This window comes from Dama dama, chromosome 15 (assembly GCF_033118175.1).
Source record: "Dama dama isolate Ldn47 chromosome 15, ASM3311817v1, whole genome shotgun sequence".
NCBI classification, from domain to species: Eukaryota; Metazoa; Chordata; class Mammalia; order Artiodactyla; family Cervidae; genus Dama; species Dama dama.
The window spans coordinates 72,157,652-72,184,246 of NC_083695.1; the positions used below are offsets into that span (position 1 = coordinate 72,157,652).

The 26,595-nt window shown below is 41.7% G+C and overlaps 1 protein-coding gene across 1 annotated transcript in view; it reads left to right on the forward strand.

The window, feature by feature from the left end:
* Positions 1–26,595, forward strand: part of SORCS3 (sortilin related VPS10 domain containing receptor 3) — a 545,070-nt gene that overhangs the window by 408,627 nt on the left and 109,848 nt on the right. The window contains exons 8-9 of the mRNA XM_061163158.1: positions 14,451–14,540; positions 23,295–23,474. Coding sequence (XP_061019141.1) covers positions 14,451–14,540; positions 23,295–23,474 — 270 coding nt within the window. The remainder of the gene's footprint in view (positions 1–14,450; positions 14,541–23,294; positions 23,475–26,595) is intronic.

Genomic DNA, 26,595 nt, shown 5'->3' on the forward strand with positions numbered 1-26,595 from the left:
CCACCCTGACTCTCTCCCTCCCTTCCTTTTAAGCTCTTTCCTTTTCTTCCTCCTCCTATTTCATCCTTACTACATCAACTGCTGTTAGGTTCAGAACTGCAAGCAAAACATCTGTTGTAAAAAAAAAAAAAAGGGAAATTGATTGGTTCTTCTCTCACTGTGTTTCTCGGGCTTTAAAATTGTCTGATTCTTTAATCTCCATTCTCTCCTCCTCCTCCCTTGTTTTCTTCTAATCCAGCTTGTGTGTAATGGGAGCATGATATTAGACACTTACCCTCTCTCCCCCTGGCCTTGGAACCTCTCGAGGCTGGGCTAGATTGCTTCCAGTTTCTTCTGTGAAAAATGCTTTTGGAAGGAATGCATGATCCTGCGTGGTGGTAGTTCCAGTGAATGCAGTTAGAATGGAGAGGGAGCCGTACCCAAGGTCTCCTGTCTGGTTCTCCAGAATAAACGCCTACAATTTTACTGCCGGCCGCAGGTGGCAACTGCTTCCAGACTGCAGTGTGGGGAAATCATCCCAGGGCTCTTAGGACGTTGTGTTTATTATCTCAGGGCGCTGTGTAATTGCTTCTGAGGTGTTCTTTGTGGAGGCAGGGAGGGAAGGTGTAGAAGCAGTGACTTTCTTACTTCCTCTGAAATATCTGAAATGAGTCCTGTGAAGCGGACTGAACGTACCTCTTCTGTGAAAGCATTTTCTCTCTTAAGATTTGTCCTCGCCCTCCCTCCACAAGTTTTATCTCCTATCTAATTTTCTCTCTTATTGAATAATCTATAGTTCTTGGAGAAACAATTGTATATAAAGAATCAGCTATCATTTCTTGAGAGGCTAGTATAAGCTAGGCATATTATTAATGAATTTAATTGTTATGACATGGTATTTGGTGAGTCCTGCTCTTAATTCCATTTCACAGAAGAGGCACAGAGCCATTAAGTCATTTCCCAAGATCACACAGCCAGCAAAGAGTGGAACAGAGATTTGACCTAGGCAGACTGACACCAGAGCCTTCTTTCTCAATCTCTGCTCTTGTTCTGTGGTTCAAATAAGAGTCACGACTTAAACTTCCTTGTTTGCCTGAAGTAAATTGGGTCAAGAACTGTGTAAGGGGGCATGAGTGGGTGTGGAAAGCTTAACACAGAGTAGATGCTTAAAACAGGTTTGTGGCATCATTGAATGACAACAAAAATAAACTGACAGCAGGGGGTGGGGGGTGGGGGAAGGGATAGTAAGGGATCACATGTGCACACTGCTGTATTTAAAACTGATTACCAGCAGGGCCCCCCTGTATTTCACAGGGAACTCTGCTCAATGTTATGTGACAACCTGGATGGGAGAGAGTTTGGGCGAGAATGGATATACACGTATATGCATGGCTGAGCCCCTTTGCTGTCCATCTTAAACTATCATAACTTTATTAATTGGCTATATACCAAAATAAAATAAAAGGTTGAAAAAAAAAGAAACTGACAGCATAGGGTCTTAGGAGATAGGAACTGAAGAAAACATTCATGCTGAGGAAACCAGGGCCAGGAAGTGAAACGAGGAGGAACACAGAGATGTGACATTTTTGAGTCTCTGCTGTTTGTCAGGTGTGTGTTGGGCCTATATTTTGAGGGTTTTTATCTGCTTTGAGGTGAAACTGAGGTATAGGGGCAGTTAAGTGCTTTTTCCTAAAGAATCCTAATTGCTGATGGGCTGGGGGAAGTTTGGGATCCATGTCTGAGCTTCTGCTCTGATGTTTTTCATAAATTTTCATAACAAAGAACTAAATCAGTAACCCCAAAAGATGCAGAAAGATAAAATCCCTGCTAACCCAGCTGTAACTCTTGGATGTTTCCTTGAAGCAGAATCACATTCCTGATGTGAACCACCTCTGCAGAGATAAACAAATAAAATTTTAATAAGATTATTGAGCAGTGTAGTATAGACTTTTTATTGAAAGTGTCAAGTAAAAATGAAGCAGAGTGTTTATGTTAGATACTGAATGGCAAAAACCCTTAATAAAAGCTACACACACCCACTGTTTCTTGCCCTCATCCCAAAGTGCCTCCTGTGGAACTGGTCAAACACCATTGATCCACTCACTTGGATCTCCTGTCCTGCTGCCTCTCCAGCTCTTCTGGCCAGGTCCCGCCCCCCCGCCCCGCATCTTTTCTCTCCCCATCTCACTTTGATGTGTAGGTCAGTTCAGCCGTGATCTGGTTTCTCTAGTCTTCTATCCTCAAATCCATCTCCTCATTCAGCAAAGAAGATGTCCTTCAATGTGAGAATCTCCTCCCCTCCTAAGGCAGTGGGAGTGTAAATAACACTTAGACGGTAAAGAATCAGCCTGCAATGCAGGAGACCAGGGTTTGATTCCTAGGTGGGAAAGATCCCCTGGAGAAGGAAATGACTGCACGCTCCAGTATGCTTGCCTGGAGAATTCCTTGGACAGAGGAGGCTGGTGGGCTACAGTCCATGGTGTTGCAAAGAGTCAGATACAACTGAGCAACTAACACTTTTATTTTTCATACACTTATTACTGGTGTGTGTGCACACACATGCACACCACACTGTGGAGGGTGATACAGAAGAAGGCTTATGCCTACATCTCTGGAGTCAGGCAGGTATGAGGGGAATCCAAGCTCAGCCCTCTACCGGCTATGTCACTCTTCCATCTCCATGTCTTAGTCATGTTATCTATAAAAGGATGTAGGATGAGTATGGCCTCCACAGTGCCTAGCATTGATTCATTGTAATTCTAGAAGGATCATGAGAATAAGTTGAGTAAACTGTTGTAGTTCTGAGGTAGGGGTGTTGTAGCCACGTGTTCTAGGAAACAAACTCACTCAGAAGGACAATGCAGATAGTGGAGTGCAGTTTATTACACCGGCGGGCCCAAGGCAGAGTCTCCTGTTAGCCAAGGACCCTGACCAGTTTTTGTGAAAACCTTATATACCCTAAGTGTATGTGCTCAATCCCACCTCCCCAAATTCTCTGAAACTAGTCTGAACAAAGGAAAAGAAAGATACAATCAAAGTTAACCTGTGATTCGTATGCCTTAAGCCTAGGTAGTTAACAGTGGACAGTTATCCATAGGCCTGTGGTCATACCCCAATAAGCATAATAGAATTTATGATTCTATTCAGTTACACAGATAATTAAGGTATTTTTTTAGCGATGAAGAGTCTAGGTACGAGCCCTGGGGCTCTTCCATCCTGGGGGCTGATTTTCCAGCTTGTGTGTCCTTTCCATAGATACAGGGCACATAGCTCAAAGTCCACAGTCCAGCCCAAGATGGAGTCCTGCTTCCAAGATGGAACCTGTTTTGTCTGTTTCCTCCTTCAGGGGTTTCTCTATTTTATACTTCTTAGCGTTTGCTCTGCTCAGAGTACCATGGCATTGGCATTCATTCTGCATTGCCGTTGGTACATCTTACATGTTTGGCTTATTTTTACAAAGAAATGGTGAACTCCATGAGGTCACAGCCCACGACTCCTGTGACATCTAACACAGCCTGGGCACAAAAGTGCTGAATAAGTAAATACGTTCATTGATTGATCAATGTAACACATAGTAGAATTGGGGCTGGTATCCCTAATGAGATGTCTGAACCTGATTAATGTTCAAAGAACGATGTGAATTTGGCCAGACCTTTAATTAATATGTGGATTCGGCAGTGGATAGGGAAAAAATCTCTTGTAATCTGCTTCTTCATGTCCCACAGGAAAACACTCTCTCTTATGGCCCCTGGTTTTCCATGTTGTGGTGTTGCCAACCACTCAAAGGAGTATTTGATGTAAAATCAAGACCCACTTGTAGAAATCCATGCAATTATCTCTGCTTTGTGTTTTTCTAAGCTTGTTTTAGTGAATACAGAATGATGCAGCCTAGCAACATGAAAAGAGCCTCGGGCTTCAAGTCAGCAGTTTGGAGGTTGGCTGTGAGCCTTACCTTTTATGACCTAGTGGGGCCTGTCTGGGCCTCAGGGCCCCTGAATTCTAACATGGGGATGTATTGACAGTTAGAGTTCCCTGGCATGCTTGTGCTCCAGCCAAATGGGATTCAGTCCAGAGATGAAAACGAATGGCCCAAAGCAGAATGCTCTACAAATATGAGTTGTGACATGGGTGCCAGGTACCAAGAGGCAGTCAAAAGGGAATAGGACATGTTGTCTCCCCTCAAAGATGATATGAGACCCTCTTCTAGTAATCCTCTCAGCAGCTGATAAGTGCAACAAGAGAGCTACAGGGAGCCCTGAGAATCAGTGGAAGAAAGGCTGGATTCCAGCTGGGAAATCCGGATGGGGGAGGATTCTTTAAGGAGGTAGCTTTTGATGTAAGCCAGTGTGAATTTCCTTAATGCTGGTATTTATAAGGATCTGGGTCAGGATGAACCCTCCAGGAAATTGGTCCTAAACTAGCTATTCTCTGGGGAGGCTTTGAGTAGACTCTTTAGACTCTTTCAGGGTCGTGCAGGGTAGTGGACATTGTCAAAATTTAAAGACCCAAGTTCAAATCCAGGCTCTGCTGCTCTGAAGCTGAGTGACCTTACACATATCATTAACTTTATCAGTAAAGTGGGGCTGTACAGTGTCTCTCCACCAAGGTTGCTGTGCATGAGGGCAGACAGCACGTAACAAGAGGGGAGCACCAAGTCTGACTTTCCGACAGTGATGCTTCTGCTGGTGGAGGCCAGGACAGGAATGACACAGACAGTACAATGGGGAAGCTCCAAGAAATAGCAGTTGGCATTTTACAAGTATTCATGGCTCTCTTGGGGAAGTGGCAATGTTTTCTGAAGAAAACAGGTTGACAGATGGTTTAAATCCATCCACTGCTGTCCCCAAATTCACTCATGAGGGATGCAAATCCCATGTCAGAGAAGTTTGGCTGTTATATCTAGCAGCCCACGTTATCTCCAAGTCTGCCTAGAAATCCCATACCTCAAAGACACATCCCTGCTTCACTAGAAAATTAATGGCTTTGTTTGCCTTGCCCTTTTAAGTTCTTTAAAATACTGTGAACATATCAATAAAATTAGTCATTCTCTAAGCAACTATGTGCACCTGCCATTTATCCCATGTGGCTGAAGATATGTCTGTTCTATCGCTCTGCCCGTCCATTTCTTGCTTCTCTTCTCATATTCCATATTGCCTCTAACCTTTCAGTCTGCAGACCACTATAACCCCACAGGGTATATGTAGCTTCTGCCCCAATGGCAAATGTTAATGCCCTACACAATCTATAGACTGGGCATGTCTGGATCATCAGCTTGGTTTCTGTACTAATGCTGCCATAAAAGCTATAGACTGAGTGGTTTATGAAAAACAGAAGTTTATTTCTCACAAGTCTGGAAGCTGGAAAGTCCAAGATTAAGGTGCTGACAGATTTGGTGTCTGTTCATAGATGGTAAACTTGTTGCTGTATCCTCATTTGTGTTATGAGAGTGCTCTCTGGGATCTCTTTGGTAAGAGCACTAGTCTCCTCATGAGTCTCCACCCCCATGACCTAATCACCTCCCAAAGGCCGCACCTCCAAATACCATCACAGTGGGGATTAGGTTTCAACATATGAATTACAGGGGGATACAGAAACTCAGTTTATAGCAATTTGTCAGTGAAAATACTTCTAAAATCTTTGGGTTTCTGGATTCATAAACAGGTTAATCATAACATCCTATTCATTGTACTTATAGAATAATTTACAGATAATGTGAAAACATTTTACTATCTTATCTCATGTACTCTCTGTAAGAGAAGAGTAACTATTATTTCCATTTTATAGAAAAATAACCTTGAAACTCCAACAGACTATTTACTATGTCTAAAACTGCATGTCTGATACATGCATGCCTGATACATGATTGAGCTGAAACTAGAATCACTAATGTTACAGATACTGGTACCTTTTGCCTTTCTTCCTCCTCCTTCTCTCCCACTCTTGTGTTTTAATTATCTGAAATTCTAGAATGTTATATAAAAGACAGAGGCTAGTGTCTGGATTGGGAATATTTTAGCCAATTAATTGACCTCATGATATCTACCAGTATAAAGGAAATAGCCTATGTAACATCTCAAAAAGAAAAACTTTTGTATAAGTATAGGAGGACTATATAAGCTTGACTGCTTGCAATATCTTTTCTAGCCCTTTCTCAGTCTATCTTTTATGAAACCATGCTGCACTCACAGTGTAAAAGGAACAGGGGCATTTGTGAAAGCGGAAGTCGGGCTCTTTTGATAGTAAGTTGTAATATTTGTCTTTAAGGTTTCCCTAAGTAGTGTTTGCTTTTTCTGTGAAGCTCTGGCATCCTGATTTAGAACGCTCAATGTAGACTGTCTGAGTTTTAGCTCTTTTTAAATCTATTACTCTATTAGCTGGGAGTATTCAAATGCTCCCAAATTTTGTACTCCCGGATAACAATTCAAATCCATATCAATTTGTTTTTATTGCTGCACTTACCATCTTTGCCTGTTCATCCACCAACAAAACTAGGAGAGGACAAGCAATGAACTTCCATTTTTATGGGTAAAGTGGACATCCCAAGAACTTCTTTCAGTCCTTTTAGATCATAAAAGCTAGAACATGAAGATAAGATCTGTAACCGTTCGTGGTCAAATCTCTGGCACACAGCACTTCGGGTTGGCAGTCTCCACAAGTGAACCTTCTCCACAAAGTCATCCTTGCTGAGGCAGCGAGAATTTCAGTCCTCTATCCCTGGTTGGTTTTGACCAGGAAGCCCACTTGGCTACCTCAGCACTTCCTGAAGCCTCCAGTTTGCATGTCAGCTGTCACCAGGGTCAGTCACCGTAAACCCTCCAGTGTATTAGACCTATGCCTCTGTCAGCAGGGACAGGTAATAGGCATTGAGTACTTAGCATGTGCCAGGTTTAAGGTTAAACTCTTTACATGCCATGGTGGATTCAATCATCATGATAACATATCAAGAAAGTTCCAGAAAAACATCTACTTTTGCTTTATTGACTACGTCAAAGCCTTTGTGTGGATCACAACAAACTGTGGAAAATTCTTCAAGAGATGGTGATATCAGACTACTTGACCTACCTCCTGAGAAATCTGCATGCAGGTTAGGAAACAACAGTTAGAACTGGACATGGAACAACAGACTGGTTCCAAATTGGGAAAGGAGTACATCAAGGCTGTATATTGTCACCCTACTTATTTAACTTACATGCAGAATACATCATGCAAAATGCCAGACTGGATGAAGCACAAGCTGGAATCAAGATTGCTGGGAGAAGTATCAATAACCTCAGATAACGCAGATGACACCACTCTTATGGCAGAAAGTGAAGAACTAAAGAGCCTCTTGATGAAAGTGGAAGAGGAAAGTGAAAAAGTTGGCTTAAAATTCAACATTCAGAAAACTAAGATCATGGCATCCAGTCCCATCACTTCAGGGCAAGTAGATGGGGGAACAGTTGAAACAGTGACAGACTGTTTTTTTTGGGCTCCAAAATCACTGCAGATGGTGACTGTAGCCATGAAATTCAAAGACACTTGCTCCTTGGAAGAAAAGTTATGACCCACCTAGACAGCATATTGAAAAGCGGAGATATTACTTTGCCAACAAAGGTCCATCTAGTCAGATCTATGGTTTTTCCGGTAGTCATGTATGGATGTGAGAGTTGGACCATAAGGAAAGCTGAGTGCCAAAGAATTGATGTTTTTGAACTGTGGTGTTGCAGAAGACTCTTTAGAGTCCCATGGACTGCAAGACGATTAAACCAGTCAATCCTGAAGGAAATCAGTCCTGAATATTCATTGGAAGGACTGATGCTGAAGCTAAAACTTCAGTACTTTGACCACCTGATGCAAAGAACTAACTCATTGGAAAAGACCCTGATGCTGGGGAAGATTGATGGCAGTAGAAGAGGACAACAGAGGGTGAGATGGTTGGATGGTGTCACCAACTCAATGGACATGAGTTCAAATAAGCTCTGGGAGTTGGTGATAGACAGGGAAGCCTGGCATGCTGCAGTCCATGGGGTCACAAAGAGTCAGACACGATTGAGCAACTGAAATGAACTCAACATTAATATCTCCATTTCCCAGAAGAAGAAATTAGGAAGATTAAATTACCTGTTCAAGGTCACCAAACCAGCATATGACAGAAGCAGGATTCAAACACATGTCTGAGATCCTAACTGATGTACTATAATGCTTAACAATCAGAAGAGTCTTCCTTGACAATGGATAATTGGAAACTTATCAAGTCTAACCCCTTTACTGTATTTGAAAAACAATCTCAGAAAGCTAGGCCTTCTGATTCTTATTATAGTGTTGTGTATGGTCTAGCCATGGTCTTTGTAACATGCTTTTCTAACCCACCCCCTGTTCTGCACCTTGCTAGCATTCCCCATAGCTGGTGAAGGCTCCAAGAAGTCTCTTGGCAGGGCTGGTGACTGGGCAGTTGCTCTGTCAGTAGTTTTTTGGCCGGTTGTGTGGTGGACATGCCTTTCCTCCAACACTGCCCCTCCACATGCCTGTGTGCACACACATTCATACACAGAGCAATACTGGCTTCACATCAACTGTCTTATCCCAAATCTATTCTTGATGAAGCTATTTTTGGGGCTATGTTGGGGCCCCCATAAAAAAATTTGTATGGGAAAATCTGTTTCAAAAAGGTTCAGCCTCAGCAGGAGTGTTGTTAGGCATTAGACCCACTCCTTCTAGAAACAGGCAGATAAAACTGCATAGTTCATTAGTAGCCTAGAGCCTCCAGGACATAAAACAAGCAAACACCAGTTTGACAAACATTAAATTCAACATCAAACAGTCTAGCAGGGGAGATGGCTTGCTGATAGGTGTCTTCTTGCTCCAAATGCTGTACCCAGTTCTGGTTCAGACACACAGTGCAGTGCCTTAGCAGAAAGCTTTCAGAAAATGAGCTCAAGATGACAGAGGTGATGTAACCTACCATGTAGAAGCTCCCAGGCTATCCTGACACATAGAGCCACATCCTAATGAGACCAGGGGCTATTTATTGACTCTTGTGACCTGGTAGTCAGAAGCCTGCTTCTTTGTCCTTGTAGAAGAAATATGATCTTTAAAGGAATTATGTAGGAGGAGAAGAAGAGAAAGGTCTAACAACATCAAAATGTATTTTAAATAATCTGAATAGAATTAATGAGCAAAGAAATTGGAAAAGTTAATTGTGCAATTTAACAACTCGACTGTCCCCTTTCATTTTTTAAGAAGGAGGGAATAATGCAAAGGCTGCAAGAGAAATAAGTAACGTATGCCCATAAAGGTGGTCATTTCTCTTGTCTTATGTCCTTCACATCATCCTGGACCTAGCAAGGTCCTGTAGCTGGAAAAACTTCTAAATGTCAATTCCTATGAAGGTGACAGCTCTTGTGTAAGCTGAATTTATTTCCATTATGACCTCTCTTTATTCACCAATTCCAATAGCAGCACCATTGACTCCTATGCAACAACAGAACCTTGATTTCTCAGGGACAGGGAACTGACATCAAAGATCTGCCTTGTTGGTGGGTATCTTAACTGGGAAACTGGGAGTTGAGTGACAAGGATTCATTCCTTTCCACGGAGAGGTATGGAAACTCCAAATTGTCTGAGGGACCAGAATAAGGTTTGCAGTCACATAAACTTGGGTTCAAATTCCAATTCCAGCATTTACTTGCTGTGTGTCTTTGAGCGTATGGCATAAGTTCCCTATGCCTCAGTTCCTCACCTGATTATAAATCAGAAAGCTGGTTCATACTGAATAGTGCCTGGCATATAATAAATGCTCAAAAAATTATTAATATTTTTACCTTGTAAGGGTACTAAAAATGGTTTAAACAATAATAACAGTAATATATTTATTGTGGATATTGAATAGTAAAATGAAGCTGAAGCGCTCATTACATGATAGATATTTGAACATGTTAGTTTCTGCTTCTCTTCTCAGAAGCCATATGTCCACTTATGAATTCCAGAGACATTACAAGTTTTCTTCTCTCTGTGACAGAAAAAGGTTCAATATGACTCAAGGCCTTCTGGTTCCAATTTTGAGGGGCAGATTTCTCTCTCTCCTCCAAGACAAGTCATCATCCAGAAGCAAGCAGAAATGGAAAAAATAAAGGATATGTTGGTTTAGACTTGGTTACAGCAGGCATGAGAACAAGTCAGAAGAGACAGATGTGTTTAATGGCCAATGCATTTGTCCAAAGGAATCATTTTCACTGGCCAGGAGCCCAATTAAACCTGTAAAATGGAAATCCAGAAAATCAGATTAACGAGCCAGTCATTAGTGAGGAAAAGACCCAGCTAATTCTGTGTTTAGCATGACGGATGGGCCCAGAGCAAATAATTGGATGACATTCATCAAATGTAAAATAAAAGGTGTCACTGAAAGGGAAAGTGGTAATAATCGCTGGGATTTACAGTGCCAGCAAATTTGCTTGTAAGGAAGAGAAAAGTTCATCAAAATAGATTAATAGTTGCTAAACTTTATTCCTTCCTTGTGTGATTGCCAGAGAACCACACAGTTAATAGCGGAGAGGCAGCAAATGCACTAGGCTAGTATCATGCAGGGCTGGGAGGACTCTGCTCCCCAGGGGCAGCGCTAGAGCTTCTGTGTGGAGGTGAGTCCCTGGGACCAGCAGGGACTGGGCAGGGCTGGCGGGTGCTTCCCTGTGGCCACCGTTAGTCACTAAACAACAGAGAAAATCGAATCTGAAGGCTCTCCGGTTAAGTGAATGAATCACACTTCATTGTTCAGTTAGTTAAGTACTGACCTCCTGCCCTATGCCTGACATTTTTGGGGATGTGTTCATTCCTAGTTATGTGTTCAAGCATAGGCTGGAATTGTGCATGGCTGGGTCAATGAAGGGCTGTATGTTGTTGGACAAACTAGTGACCTCTTAGCCTCTATTTCCTGACCTATAGAGACTATATCCTCTATGGGTCAGGAATATATAATATAATGTATGTGTGTGTGTGTGTGTGTGTGTGTGTGTGTGTGTGTGTAAATGAGGTATGGTTTAGAAGCTGCTTACTGTAGCATCTTCCATGTTGTAAGTTTTCACTGCATGGTAATTACTGCTCTTCTTGTTTTTATTAACTCACCTCTTCTCTTCTAAGAAGACATCATTTTTAAGATGTAGCATCAATGCCATGATAGATTTTCTGGGAATGTAAATATATACACACATGTCAATTATAGAGATTTAAAAGAACATGTTTTAAAGACATTGGAATCAAGGAAATGTAGTGCTGAAATTACAATACAACTGATGACATGAATAAGATGAACAGAGGATTTGTCAGTCACAGGAGGAGGAGAGCAGGTTTAGAGCCAAACTTTACTAGGTTCATACTTGTCTTATCTTGGGCAAGTCATTCCATAGACTCTGAAGGGTTGTCAGTGGGGTTAAACTATTAATAGATAATTTATATAAGGGCTATGTGCAGTTCTGGAGCATGGAAGATGAACCCAATTGATGACAATTTTATCATTATTTTTATCATCATGCATCCACTGATTGCCTGCCATGAGACCAGCATTATTTAGGAATTAAGAAGTTATAACCTTAAAATAAGACATGGAGGGATCACTATAGGTATATGTACACCATAGGAGTAAATGTTGAAAGTGCTGTAGAAATGGAAATAACAAAATTCAGGAATTAAGAGGAGGGAGAAGTTGGAATGGTGCTGTCCACACCGAGGCCCATGGACTCCTGGGCCTTACTTGAGGTGTGAAGCCTCAGGCTGGTTTCTGCAGTATAGCCAGTGGCATGACTGGGACGGAGGAAGGGCTGCAGGAGCCCGCTGGGTGTCTCTGGGGGCTGCTGTGATGTCAGAGGTAGCAGATAGCCTCTGCGCTCCTTGGGCTTTGTGCAGCCGTTTAATACTTTAGATTATTCCATGGTATTTCTGAAGTGTAGTTCCATCTTTATGATATACTTAAGTGCAAACTCTCCCGGGTGGTATGTGTGAGCTTAATAGAGAGAGAGAGAGAGAGAGAGAGAGAGAGGGAGTCTGTGCTTGAATAGGGCTATAACAGGCACAGCTGGGCTGAGTTCCAGTGTCAGTGGGACTGAACGTACTCTCAAGGGGACCACTTTGCTTTCCTTCAACCCTCGGTAATTTGGAAACCCCACTGGCCTTGCTCTGTGCTACTGATGAGAAGTCTGGTGGAGCTGTCATCTTGCTCCTTATGGAGGTGACTGGATCTCCTGGGGAAAAGCGTTTTTAGTTGCTGAGTTCTGGCCAGCGTTAGTGCTGGGAATTGCCTCTTCTGATGCTGGGCTCATTCACTAAAGGTGAGGATGGTGAGGTTCAGGATGTCTTATAGAGAACTGATTTTTAAGCATTTGATAGGTAACCAGAGGATGTGTTCTGGGTTTAAAAGCTTTATCACTGGGCAAATGGTCTTCTTGTGGGGGTGATAAAAATGATTTAAAACTATAAGAGGTGGTGGTAATATAACACTGTGAATATGCTAATTGTCACTGAATTGTACACTTTAAAATGGTTAATTTTCTCTTATGTGAATTTCACCTTGGTTAAAAAAAAATTTATCATCACTAAACACAAAATTCAGGAAAGTAGCTGCATCTGAGAGGGAGGCAGGGTTCAAGACAGGTGAGGAGCAGAGAGGCACAGAGCTGTTTGTCAGTTGGCATTAAAGTTCTGCTTCAGTGCTGCTCTAAGTGTGGTCCCCAGACCAGCAGCATTCAACATCATCTGGAAACTTATTAGAAAAGGCAACTCTTGGACCCCACCCAGACTGATTGAATCAGAGGCTCCATGGGTGGGGCCCACAGTCTGAATTTTAACAAGCTTTCCAGGTGATTCTGGTGCATCCTGAACTTTCAGAACTACTGATCTGCTTCTTGGGTCTGCAGGTATGTTTGCATGTGTTAGTTTTACAATTAAAAGTAAAACCAAATTAAAGAAGCAAATAAATAGCAAACTAAAGAAGCAAATAATTGCCAGGATTAATGGTGACTGTGTTTAGAACCAAGGGTTACATTTTAACCAGATTCTATGCAATTGAGATTTATTTTAAAAAGGAAAAAAAAAAAAGTTCTCTGCAACCCATTGATCTTAATCTGTCAACATCCCACCTCTAAGTTGACAAAGAACAACATAGATTCAGAACAGATGTCTTACCCAGAAAAAGAAAAAAAAAAAAAGGTCTTGGAATACAAGACAAGAGTGATTCTAGTTAGAAAATAGAGATGTGAGGGCAGCAATGACCATCAGCCAGAAAGCTGGTCTCTCTTATTGGTTTCCAGCCTAAGTCTTTGCACCAGGTTTTTTTCACAGCTCTGCCCTCACACTGACTGGAACATCTGCTCTCCCTGGCAGCTTGTGGTGCCTGCTTTGTGGGCTTCCAATCTGCACAGGTTAAGGAGGAGCCACAGGAGATGCCATGCCTCAGAGTGAGGAGCGATGGGTGGCTTTCACTAGAAATGTAACAACCTCCCACTCTCAGCAGCCGTTATGGATGGGCACCAGGGTTGGACCAGATTTGGGGGACTGGCCTGTCTCCAGCAAGTGCTGGGGCCTTAGTGAGCACAGAGCCTGTGCCCCCAGTAATTGCCTCCTCAGCACAGAAGCCTGGCTGCTATTGTCTCCCTGCTATTTTCTCTGAACAGGCTATGTTGTCTTCTCCTGTGAATATTAATCTCCCCTGAGTTAGGGTAATTGGACCAAGAGCAGCCATCTGCAGAGCTATGCCATTCTGGCAGGCTTTCCAGCAAGTGCAGGCCAGAGGACCATTTCTTGCTGTAGTTTCTGGGTTCCACTAAGAATCCATCTTTTCTCTAGTGGGGTTTCAGACCTTGACGTCACCTGTCATGAATTAGTAGAACTGAGATTCAGGCTTAGGATTTCTGATTTTCAAATCCAGAGTTCTTTCTTTGACTTTTGATGCCTTTAATTAACTTGCACATGAAAAGAATCAACAAGTATCTGTTCAGTGCATGGATTTGTAAAAATAAAGGGGAAAAAATGTGCTCAGATGGGAAGTGAAATTAATTGCAAAGTAACGAGCTTTGAGCAATAGTAATTATCCAGATTCAGAAAAAAATTTCCTTGATAATCATGTCATCATTGCAATGGATTAAAAACTGTTTTTAAAAAAAAGAATAGAATATATAGATCGTGAGTATAGCCCATATCAATAGCTTCTCTGTTTTCTGTTGAAAATGTTTATTGTGTATGAATTCAGAGCATAGTGACCAAATAGAGAGCCCCTGCTCCCCCAGATGCTTTCCCCAGCCATGGGGAAAGACTGCTGGAATTGCTCACTTATTGTCTAAGTGCTGTGACATGGGAGTAACTTAGGGTGCCGTGGGGTTGGAGGATCAAAGGCAACAGGGAATATTCCCTTAAAGGTTGTCACAAACCTCCTGTGGTTATTGATGGAGATCCACCTTGCACTGGATCTGTAGCCCCATCTGACCTTTCTGTGTTTCCCCATGATCCAGGTAACAACTGGTGGAAGAGCCAGCTACTACGTGTCCTACCGGAGAGAGGCCTTCGCTCAAATAAAGCTGCCCAAGTACTCGCTGCCCAAGGTATTCATCACCTGCTGCCCTGGGGCCTGCCAGACAAAGCGGCAGGGAGAGGCTGTCTTTTTGGGCTGTGGAAGGTTTGATCCCTTTCTGGGAGACAGCAGGCATTCAGCCTGACTTACCACTGAGGGTTTGACCTCTGCTAATGTCAGTGATTCTGGGTTCTGTGTTCCCCTCCCAGCAGGATACCCAGGCAAGAGTTTTGATTTCCTATGACTCAAACATACAGTATAACCTTGGGTCGTTTCCCAGAACTGGCAGTGAAAGGAACACTAGCTTTGGAATCTCTTCTGTGTGTCCCTGTCTTTCACAAGGGCCTTACTGATGAATAGAAGGCCAGAATGGCCTAGGTAGAAACTTTATATGCATATGTGTGTGTGTCTGTGTGTCTGAGAGAGAAACATAGAGACTGTAGCTGATGGGTACATCCTACAACTGTGATCCTATACAATGGTCCTAATAAAGTCAATTACAGATGTTACAGAAAATGATAAATTAATGCCCATGACCCCTGGGGCTACATATACTTATATATATGTAAGGTGCACAGGTGAGTCCCATGTCTTTTATGCTTTTCTCTACATTTTAATGCTAAATATAAATGCACTGCTTGTACTTCCACTCCCTTCTGCCGCAATGAGTAATTAAAAAGGAATAATTTACTATAATGTTAATATCAAATCATGGCATTTTAACTCCTGTTTTGGAAAATCATGACACTTACTTTGTGGACCTCATCCCTTGTAAACAGTGGCTCCTGGGAGGAGACAGATCTTAGAACGTCAGTGTGAACATGGGCAGGCTTTAACTGAATCACCTATTGAGGCTGCAAGCAAATTCTCAGGTTGGACATATATCAAATGTAAAGTTACAAAGACTTAGCTCTCCAAGCTGATGCTAGGAAGCATATCATGAAAAGTGAAATGAGTACAGAGGTAGAATGGATTATGAGATAAGAAGGTAGATAACCATCTACCCCTAGTTGCTTTTATCCATTCATTTATTCATATAATCATGCACATATTCATTCATTTTTTCCCTTCCTTTATTCACCCATTGATCTTGTCTTCCTTCCATTTAGGTTTTTACTCAGTGCCATGCATCAAACTAAGCTTTGTGGTTAGAATGGTAAATAAGACACAAACATTCTCTACCTTCATAAAGTTTGTATTCTGGTAGAGATGGTAAACAAGCAATTGTGGGTATGAGAGGTGTTAATAGGCACAGAAGTTCAAGGTCCATTGTGACATGATGGTTGAAGCTCACCAAATACGGGTAGTGAGGGCTAGTTTTCTAAAGAAAGTGATGCTTAAGATGATCCAAGGAAGATGAGTTAACCCTGCAAATAAGTGTTCAGGAAGCTGGTAGAAAATACATACACTGGCCCTATTTTAAGAGAAGGCTTCCCAGGTGGTGCTAATGGTAAAGAACCTGCCTGCCAGTGCAGGAGATGTAAGAAATGATCCCTGGTTTGGGAAGATCCCCTGGAGGAGGAAATGGCAACCCACTCCAGTATTCTTGCCTGGAGAATCCCATGAACAGAGGAACCTGGTGGGCTACAGTTCATAGGGTTAAAAGAGTCGGACACAACTGAAGTGACTTAGCATGCACACACATGCGCACATGCTTTATTTAACAAACTAGAAGGCCATGTCAAGGGAAGGGGTTGCATAGAAGAGATGGAGACGTTGGCAGGGATCATAGTAAGTAGCCCCAGGGGCCACAGGCATTAATCTCTCACTTTCTATAACGTCTTTGTGATTGACTTTATAGGACCATTGTATAGGATCATGGTTGCAGGATGTACCCATTAGCTATTCTAAACCCAAGCACGAAAGAGGTACCCTGCTTGCAGAACATGAAGAAGGGGAAGTTCATGATCATGAGAATTACCTTTAGCAGCAATCTGGTGATTTCCATGTATTGGCCCAGGAAAAGAGTTTCAGGAACTTTCTAAACCACATTCTCCATGTAGCACCTATTGTGTTTCTTTATGTATGCCTATTTTATGTATTTTTAACCTTCTCAGGAAAACAAACAGTTTGCTCCCCTGGGCAGTATGGCTGCAGGTGGGAACAAATGAAGCCTGGCATCAATCACAACCCTAGAACACTCCATTAATGATTAGCAGCCCCATGGCAATTTACTGTGATGGACTACCATCCATGCAGCTCCTTTGATAGAACTTCATCCAGAACAGCTTCTCATTAATATGAGGGCTGCTGTGAAAATAGCTGGATGGTTATTGATCCCCTTTATTAGTCGGCATTGACCCGGATTTTTGTAACCTCAGACTAGGATGTGAGGACAGAGTGGGTGGAAGGAGATTGGTTCTTTCCATTGTTTAAAAATTGAAATGGCTTTTAAACAAGTTGTTGCCATTCCAAGTAGTGCCACAGCTGCTGCTGGGCATCTTGCTTAAACACAAAAACACAGAAAAGCTCCCTGTCATCATTGCCCTCACACCCCTACTCCCAGTCTGTTCAGAATATGCTCTCCTGGGGCACTCCTTGGCTTTGGAATGTTTTGCAGGGAAGGAAATGAAGGCCATTAATAATGAGCAGCTTTACTAGGGGCAACAACCTCGTGCTGAGTCTTCCATGACCCAGCCCTTGGACATCGAGCTGGCGTTCTCAAGCCAGTGTCATGAAAAGCATGCACCTGCAGAGGGCTTGGAGCCAGATGATGGGAGCCCTGACAGCCTCGGGAAAACACAATGGAGCTCATGAAGAGAATGAACAGAAACCAGGGCTTTCGTTCCAGCTCTGCCACCTGCTCATCTATGAGCCCAGATCTTCTCATCTGTGAAATGGGTATCATAATACCATGTGGCAAAGTTGTGAAGATGCAGCAAATGACTTGTTGTTGGTAAAGCATAAAGTGCTGGGCAAGTCTAAGCAACACTTGTGATCAGGGGAAATACTGCTGATGCTCTTAGCCTGCCAGGTGAGTTCCTGATGGGATCATATCCCAGGCTTCCCTTGCTTTCAGAGTTGCTTGCGTCACTGGACCACTCTGAGTCTCATAGACCTCCACTTGTCTCTTAGATTCTGGACTTATTCTTGACTTCCTATTCTAACAGTCATTTCTGCAAGAGAAAAAAATTGTTTTTTGCTGGTTTATTTTTACTTGGAACTCAGTTCATTGATGACAACGTTGAACTTGACTTGCATTCCAAATTCCTGGAAAACAGCAACATTTAGGAAATCCTCCTACCCCTTTGTGTTCCCTAACATGGTTTACTGCAAACCCCCCACCCCTGCTTTCTCCTAAATGTTCCTCATGTTTACCTTTGGCAAGACCAGATTCCTGTCCTTTTCCTCGTAAATGATTAGCTGAACCATTTGTCCCCACCGACCAATCTGGATCAAATGCTTGTTAATTCAACTGGACCAAACTTAAGTCTGACTTTTCTTCTGAGAATCACCTGACCTTAAGGAAAACAATTTCCTGTCTGCCTATTCACCTCATTCCCCACAGTTAATTCCAGCCTTGCTTTACTTCTCCTAATACAAGTGATTCTTTTCTGCCCTCACTCTGGGGGTGCTTGCAGATATTTTGATCAGAGTGCTTTTCCTATTACAATAGTTTTTTTTCAAATAAAATATCTCCTTACCTGAGCCTGGGTTTGTTTCTGACAGTAGAAATCCCACTTTTTTTTTTTTCTGGTTTCCTTTCCTGGATCCCCTTCCCTTGACATCCTTAAAATGTTGATGTTCCTGAGTTCTCCTTGCATCTGCTCGCATAAATCCTATGGTTAATCCCACTTTGAATAATGAAAGAGGAGGGGGAAAATAAGTTTCAGATAATTTATTATAATGATAGTGATATTAACTGTTTCCTTAATTTCCTTAGGATTGTTTTCCTTAACCTTTGCATTTCCCCAAATGCTGATTTAGCCTTCCTTGCTGTGTCACAGCCTTATTTCCTAAAGAATTCATCTGTAGTTCTAACCTCTTTTCTCACTTTCATTCACTCTTGAACTTGCTGCTAGTTCAAGTTCTCCCACATCCATCTCTCCACTATTCCACTAAAACTCTGTTAGCCATTGTTACTGCCTACATGCCAAATCCAACCAGACATCTCCATATCTTTATATTTTTTTTCTTTTTTTAAACCTCTCTGGAGCATCTGACACTGGTGGAAGAAAAATTAATACTTGGTGTGTAGATTCCCTTTGGCAGGTTTTTTTTTTTCCCCCTGATTTCCTTTCCTGGATCCCCTTCCCTTGCTATCCTTAAAATGTTGATGTTCCTGAGTTCTCCTTGCATCCTTCATGGTTCCTGAGTGACCTCATTCCTTCTCTTCATACCAATGAGTTCTATATCTATGGCTCCTAGGCTTATCTGTGCATTAAATTCTGAACTGCATTGTTAACTGCCTGTTAGAGGTACATCCCCTTAATGGTCCCATTTAACAACTGAGCTCAGAGTCTCTCCCTTTGGTCCCTTATATCTCCTCCTTCTCACATGTTTACTTATTTACTCCATTTATTTACTCAGGAAGCTTTTGTTGGATGTCTACCGCATGCTAGATACTCTGGTAAGTGCTAAAAATAAACTAATAAATAAGGGAGACATAGCTTCTGCTCTCTGGGAGCTTAGAGTCTAATGAGAGAGGCAGACATCACACAAATAATTATAGAAGTGATTATCAATCTTGATTGTAATGAGTACTCTAAGAAAAATAGAAAATTTTGTAATTCAGATATCTGAGATATTAAAGATATGGCCTTCTGCCTTAGCCCCTGTAGATGCCACCTCCTTACTACGTCACCAGTTCATTCCATAGGGTTTTTATAGAGAATCTACTTCCTCAGTTCAGCCCTTGTGCGCTCCTGCCTAGATGGTTGCCATGACCGTTTAAGGCTTCTCCTTGCCTCTAGCATCGCCCCCACTTAAATCCACTTAAATCTTCACAGTGCTTCCACACTGAATATTATCACGTAGAGAACTTGATCATCTTAAACAAAATCTATGCATTAACCAACTCTAATCCTCTCCTTCTGCTTCAAATCTTGTGTCAACTTTGTACTCTCTTCAGGGTAGAACTTCACTGTACCATACAGAACCCCTTGTAATGTGACCACTCTCTATCTTCATCATCCTCAGCGGAAAATTGCCTTCAGGCTCTTCTAGGTTCCATACATTCCCTTGAATGCTCCATCCTCCTTCTCACCTCTAAGTCTTTGCACTCCTTTCACCATTTTCAGGATGTCTATTGTAGTCCTTAGTCAAGTTTACAAAAGACTACACAAGTTTGTGATGTCTCTACCACCAAGTGGGCATCTTCTTGAAGTCAGGTCCTATTTTTTGTTCCTCTCTGTATTTATATATGGTGTTTGGCACAAGAATGAAGTTATACTGGGCCCAGGTTAAAGAAAATGTTTCAATAACACAGAGGTATTTTTATTATTATTCACCTAGGAAGTTGTAAGTTTAGATTTTTCAAAAAGCAACTATGATTCTTCCTAGTGACTGTATTGGGAAGGTGTAGGGGGAGTGTTATTTATAATCATTTAAATAAGGAAGTGACACATGCTTTGAAATTAGATTGGAGTAGCAAGATGAAAGAAATAAGTTTTATTGTCATTCAGATTCCTATTGGACCAGTTTTAAGTAACAATGCTTTTTTGTTGTTGTTTTTCTGGGAGACTTAATATTCTGATTCTTCGTTGACCCCTGTTCAACTCTAAGACTTGTTAGGAGAGATGACATATCATTCAGAGTTTTTCAAAAATTGACACCCCAGATTGCATGCACCAGCGTCATCTGGAGGGTTGTTCAGGTGGTAGAACCCAAGGTTCCACACCAGATACACTGAATCGGAATCTCAGGCATTGAATCCCATGAGTCTGCATGCTCTCAGGAGCTCCAGGTCATACTGACGCACACTGCATTATACACCCATTGGTAAGGAGTTTAACTTCTCTAGGTAGTCTTAGGCTCAGATCTTAGTAACACAATTTATTAGCTAAGTGACTTTGATTAGCTAAGGAATTCTCAAGGAGAAATCCCTTAACTCTATATACTAGAGAGTAGACTCTCATCCTAGAGCCTGGAATTCCTGCTCACCGGGTGACACAGTCCCAATGTAGGTCTAAACTAAGATGCACTCACAGCAAATCTGGCTGCTTCTAATCCTGACCATGCCCCAGTGTTTTAAGTTGCTTTTTTTCTGCACCCCCCTACTTCTTTTACATTAGTTTAGTCTAAAATAACTTAGCTCATTCATTTTTATGACCAAAACATCTGGGGAAAGCCAAGCATTTCTATTACATTTTTAACAGGGTAAGTGAATTTAATCCGAATTTCCTGCAGCTGCTATTTCCCCTCCTACTGGGTTCCTGGGTTTTCATTCCACACCAACACAACATGACTTCATCAGACGGCTTTTAAGAGTGAGCCTCGTTTCCGTTTTCAAGCACCTCCGCAGGAACCTGCGATTCTACAAGGTGTGTAAACACAAAGGAGCAGAGCAAGTGAGGGCTTAGTCAAGGTGACCTCGGAAGTCCAAGGCTAGAGGCTGAGATTTCACAGCGGATCTCCAGTAAAAGATCCAGACCTCGCTTTCTTATTTTTCCCACCTCCGAGCTGTCCAAATCAAACGAGTTTGCTTCTTTTTAAAATCAGCTCGAAGGAGCTCTCCATGGTTCTGATATTCCAGCCATGGCTGCTCCTGTTTTTTTGTTGAAACCATTTCTGGGAAAGGTTGGTCAAATAAGGTAAAAGCTAGATCCACCCTGCTTGTTTACTTACTGTCACTTCACTTGCTTGTGTCCCTGTCACCAGTACTTTCCGCATCAGTGACAAGGATGTCTCTCTGTTGCTTTTCCAGCATGCTATTACTCCTTGGCATATACACTTGTATATTAATAGTTATTCATTTTAAAATTTACTCTTGTTTTGTCAAATGTTTATCCAGGTCAACATTTCCTCCTGACAGTATAAGTTATTTAGGTAATGACTTGAGTTTGTGATAATATTTGTACAGTTCCTAGCCACATATGCAAACTGGGTTTTGAAAACTATTTTGAATTCTGAACTATTAGAAATGATTTTAGAAATGATCCAGTCACTTCTAAATACAGTTAGAATTAGGAATTAGGAATACAAATTAAAGTGGCTTCAAGGATAAAGATGGTAACATTAATATATAAAGGCAGATAATAGGAATCTTTGGGTATGCAAGGCTAAGACTTCACTAAGTACTGACTCAATCTAAAATATTACATTTTCAGGTATATGATAGAGGCTTTGGCCAAACCAAGGGTTTCTCTGGTGGCTTAGAGGTAAAGAATCCACCTGCCAATGCAGCAGATGTGGGTTCAATCCCTGGGTCAGGAAGATCTCCTGGTGAAGGAAATGGCAGCCCACTCCATATTTTTGTCTGTGAAATCCCATGGACAGAGGAGCCTGGCGGGCTTCAATCCATGGGGTTGTGAAAAAGTCAGATAGGACTTAGTGACTGAACAACAACAGCAATAATAGTCAAACCAAACAATTGTGATTTATATTCATTTCTTGGGTCATTCATTTGCAACTTCTGGTTTAGAGGGTCTGCCTGCAGTGCCGGAGACCTGGGTTCGATCCCTGAGTCAGGAAGATCCCCTGGAGAAGGAAATGGCAACCCACTCCATTATTCTTGCCTGGAGAATCCCATGGAGGGAGGGGCCTGGTAGGCTACAGTCCACGGGGTCGCAAAGAGTCGGACACATCTGAGTGACTTCACTTTCACTTTCATACAACTAGTTAGAAGCTAACAATTAGGTTAGAGTCGTGTCACAGTGGTTCAAACCATGGTTTGACTACTTATGAGTTATATAATCTGAAGCAAGTTGGTAAACCTCCTGTGTGCTATATTTTATTTCTTAGTAAAATGGAAATAATCATGCTACCTCCACTGTAGAATTATTTGGATTTTTTTTAATTGAAATAATGCATTTAGATGACTTAGAGGATGCCCGAATGTTCGCTGTTTTTATTGGTAGCTTAACCTCTTCACTCTGTTCAGTGAGAAAATGGAAGCTCAGGGAAGCTGACATACCCAATATCATACAGCTGACTTATAGTAGAATGCTGCTATGACCCAGAACCCTGAATTCAAGGTTAAATATCCTTTCCTCTATAATCCATGGATTTCAATTATTATGCTATTAGCAGTAGAACCCCCCCACCCCCGCCCTTCAGTCTTTTACTCCTAAAATATTACACAGAAATCCATGATATAACAAATCTAAGTAGTGCTGGTATGTTTGAAAGATTTGGAAACCCAGAGCCCCACCCGTTGGCTGTGCCTTTGGGCCACCCTTCTTTCAATCCCCATCTGAAGATTCCCAAGAAAGGCATGAAAACCACTATCCTAAAAATGTTGAAACCATAAATTAAGATCAAGTGAAGGGAGAGGCCCTGTCTTTTTTTTCATGTGTGGGTTTCCTCATACAAGGCTGTATGTCTCTGTTAGCACTAACACCAACTTTCAGTTATAAAAATAAAAAATGAAAGTGGATAAATCCCTTGAAGCCATGGAAAATGATACCCACCAAAGCCCCTTACACCCATCTTACTGTCACTTAGCAAGGAGCAGAAATCATGAAGCTCATACTTTATAGCCTTGGCCCAACACACAATTGTTTAACATTGCCTATAACTCAAGCTTTTCCTCAGCCATTTCATAAGTCATGGTAATTACTCTGGGTCCCAGTGGGCAAGGAGATATGGAGATCTGCTGCCTTATGGGCTTTCCATCTTCTTACAGGACATGCACATCATTAGTACCAATGAGAACCAAGTGTTTGCAGCGGTCCAGGAATGGAACCAGAATGACACGTACAACCTCTACATCTCAGACACACGTGGGATCTACTTCACCCTGGCCATGGAGAACATTAAGAGCAGCCGAGGTCTGGTGGGAAACATCATTATTGAATTGTATGAGGTATGTAGCCAACATTATCCTGCACTTGAATCTGCCTCTCTTTTTCATGAGTTCTAACAATATGAACGCAAGCATTGGAGTCATAAAGTCCTGAGTTCAGATATCAGCTGTGCACTTAGCAGTTGTGGTGATTTGGGGCAAGGGACTTAACTTCTCTGTGCCTCAATTCCCTCACCTGTAAAGTGGGGATGAAACATCTATCTCATAAAATTATTGTGAGAAAGAAGGATAATGTTTGTAAAACACCTTGTGTGGTAGTTGACTCAATAAGCCTTCAACAAATGGTAGCTAGAATCGATGTCTTAAATATAGCATGATTACAAGCCAGACATGAAGGTACTTGATGTCAGTTCTCTGTTAAGTACCCTTTTCAAATCTGTGCTTCTTTCTATGAAGTCTAGGTGGAGGGATTAGTACTATTTATAGGCTTTAAATTATTTGGAAAATCATGTTTTATGAGCAACTTTATAAGAGAAGAAGCAAATATCAGTGGTAGGAGTGAAGGCTCCTCTAAAATGCCACCAGATGCCAACACCTATGTGTGGGAAAGAACCGGCCTTGACTTAACATTGAAATTTTCTTTTTTTAAAATATGATCACCTTCATTGAGTTTATAGATAGATAGATATACATATTTACACACACACCAGTTAAAGAATAATTTATCAAGGTAACCAAGTGACTCCATTTAGAGACTATATTAAGAAAGCAACCTAATTGTTTGAGTAACCCTAATGATATATTGCATGTCTATACTTCTAGTAGCAATGTATGTGATCTTTCTCAGGGAAAGTACTTGGCTGACCATTTCAACTAGATGGATTGATTGGAGCAAAGTAGGTGTGTCTCATTATCTCCAACATTTACTAGTAACTTGTGATCAGACCCATAAATACTGTGCTGGCGGAGGTCATTCATTCACAGTTGCCTCTTGGGGGTGGTAGCTGCAGATTGCTTGCAGAAGTGACTTCCATGTGAGTTTTCCCCTTTGAGAAGTGGGAGTGGCTGTCAAGAGAGATGGGTGCATGGACTTCTGCTTTACAGTGGTCTCGTCTGAGCTTCTCATGTCAAAATTCCAGTATCCCCTACTCTGGTATCTAAGTTGGTTGCTCATTTACTAACAGTGATGGAAATACATAAGATCCCAATTATTTTACAAGGTAGAAGGAGGATTGCAAAAGGGCATGGGGTAAATAGAAGTATATGAAAAGGAGAGACATGAATGTCAGGGAAGAAATTACCTGATTTTCTAGGAAGTAGACCAGTGCTGAAATAATTCCCTTAGCAACAAGATTCCAGCTTGGGAAATGACCTAGATTTCTTCCCAAAGTTGTAAAGACCAGTAGAGATGACTAAAGAGTATAAATGGCTTTGAGAAGCTTACATTTTCATGCCTCTAATCACACCGGGGGGCAGAACTATACCTTTGTTATTGTTCAGTAAGTCGCATCTGTGGGAAGGTTTGGATGAATGTTCCCAGGATGGAGGCCATTCCTGTTTGCACAAGTAAGCCTATAGAGGTAAGAGGATTATTCATGCTCCTGTGGTCAGAGCCCATTAAGGGAGGTAGACGTCGCTGCAGATGACCTTTAGTTGAGAAATTCCTGTTTCTCAGACTCTGCTGATATGGTATAGAGTGCATTTTGCCACTGTGCTGTTCCTTTTCCCAGAAAAAAAAAAAAAAAAAAAGTTCCTGAAACTCTTTGGTCATTTAGAACAATCAGACATTCTGCTCTGGAGTATGAATCAAAATGAAGAATGTGCCAAGATACATGTGATTTTTTTTTTTTTTTTATCTTGTTGAAGTTGGTCTTGTTGAGGGGAAAAAAATTACATGGTGTCATTGCGTTCACATAGAAGCAAGATATATCAGGCTAGGTAACTGCTTTAGAACCAATTCTGTTGTCCTTGTTCTTCCTTCATGATTGTGTCCCTGTATTGTATTCAAGTCCATGAGGAAAGCAGGAAAGACAAGGGTCCTTCCCCTCAGGGAGCTTGCAGTCTAGTTTGTTGGGCTCTGTAGGGGTCCATAAATGAATTTCCTCTTCTTCCTGCCCAAGAGTGAAAACAATAGAGATAGAAGCAAAGGGTGAGACAAAAGGAGATCAGATGACAGCTTTATTGCTTTTAAAAGCATGAAGGAGGAGGTGTTCTTGGTAATACTGCTCCCCAGAATTGAACTCATCCATCCAGTCTCAGGCAGAACCTGTGAATCAAAAGCTCTCATATGGAAGCCTGTCTCCATAACACCACAGCCTTGTGATACAGAGGATGTGATCTTTGCAGGCAGATTCCAAAAATAGTTGAGTTAGGGATGCACTGCACCTGCCCAGTTCTTTTTCTCAATGTTACCAATCTGACTATGTCTACTCTCAGGAGGAAGAAGGGAAGAAGTGGAATGTCTAGAATGACATAAGCCAAGAGTTAGAGAGGTGGTATAAGTTTTTAAGTCCATGAGCTAACCAGTCTAATTGTGTAGAATAGACGGTTGTCAGGTACAAGAATGAATGCTGGATAAGAAGTTGGGATTCAGATTCTAAAAGGCGTTTAATGCCAAGGGAATAAATTGTATCCTGACACTATCTGGACCATGACCATATTGAAGATTTTTAGAGGGTGATGCTGTTTTGCACCTGGATATGCATTCTGTGATTTGAAGATAAAGCTCAATTTAATTGGTCTCTAGGGATCATTAGACTTTGACTTTCTTCACTGGAGATTCTCATAGAAACTGAGATTGTGTACCATATGGCCAGTTAACAAAGACACTATAATTTTTGTGGACTCTAGATGCCCTTGAGTAATGCAGCTGGAAAAAAACAGCATGCTTTTTACATTCAGTTTCATTTAAATTAACACACTTTTGTGAAGTGTATTTTGTTTGATGAGGCTGGTGCATGAGACCATCTACTGGAAAGATGTAAGTGACTCTGATAGGGTTGTGATCATGGTCTAATTTGTATGAGAGGTATAATTCCTGTATGTTTTAGAGTTACTGTAACAGTAAAGCTAATTCTAACTTGATGAATCTGGGGAGTCTTGCAGATGAGTAGGTTTAAATGATGAATTATTGGAGCATGGGAGTAAGGCATGCCTGAGTCCCAGCATGAGAAGAGAACCA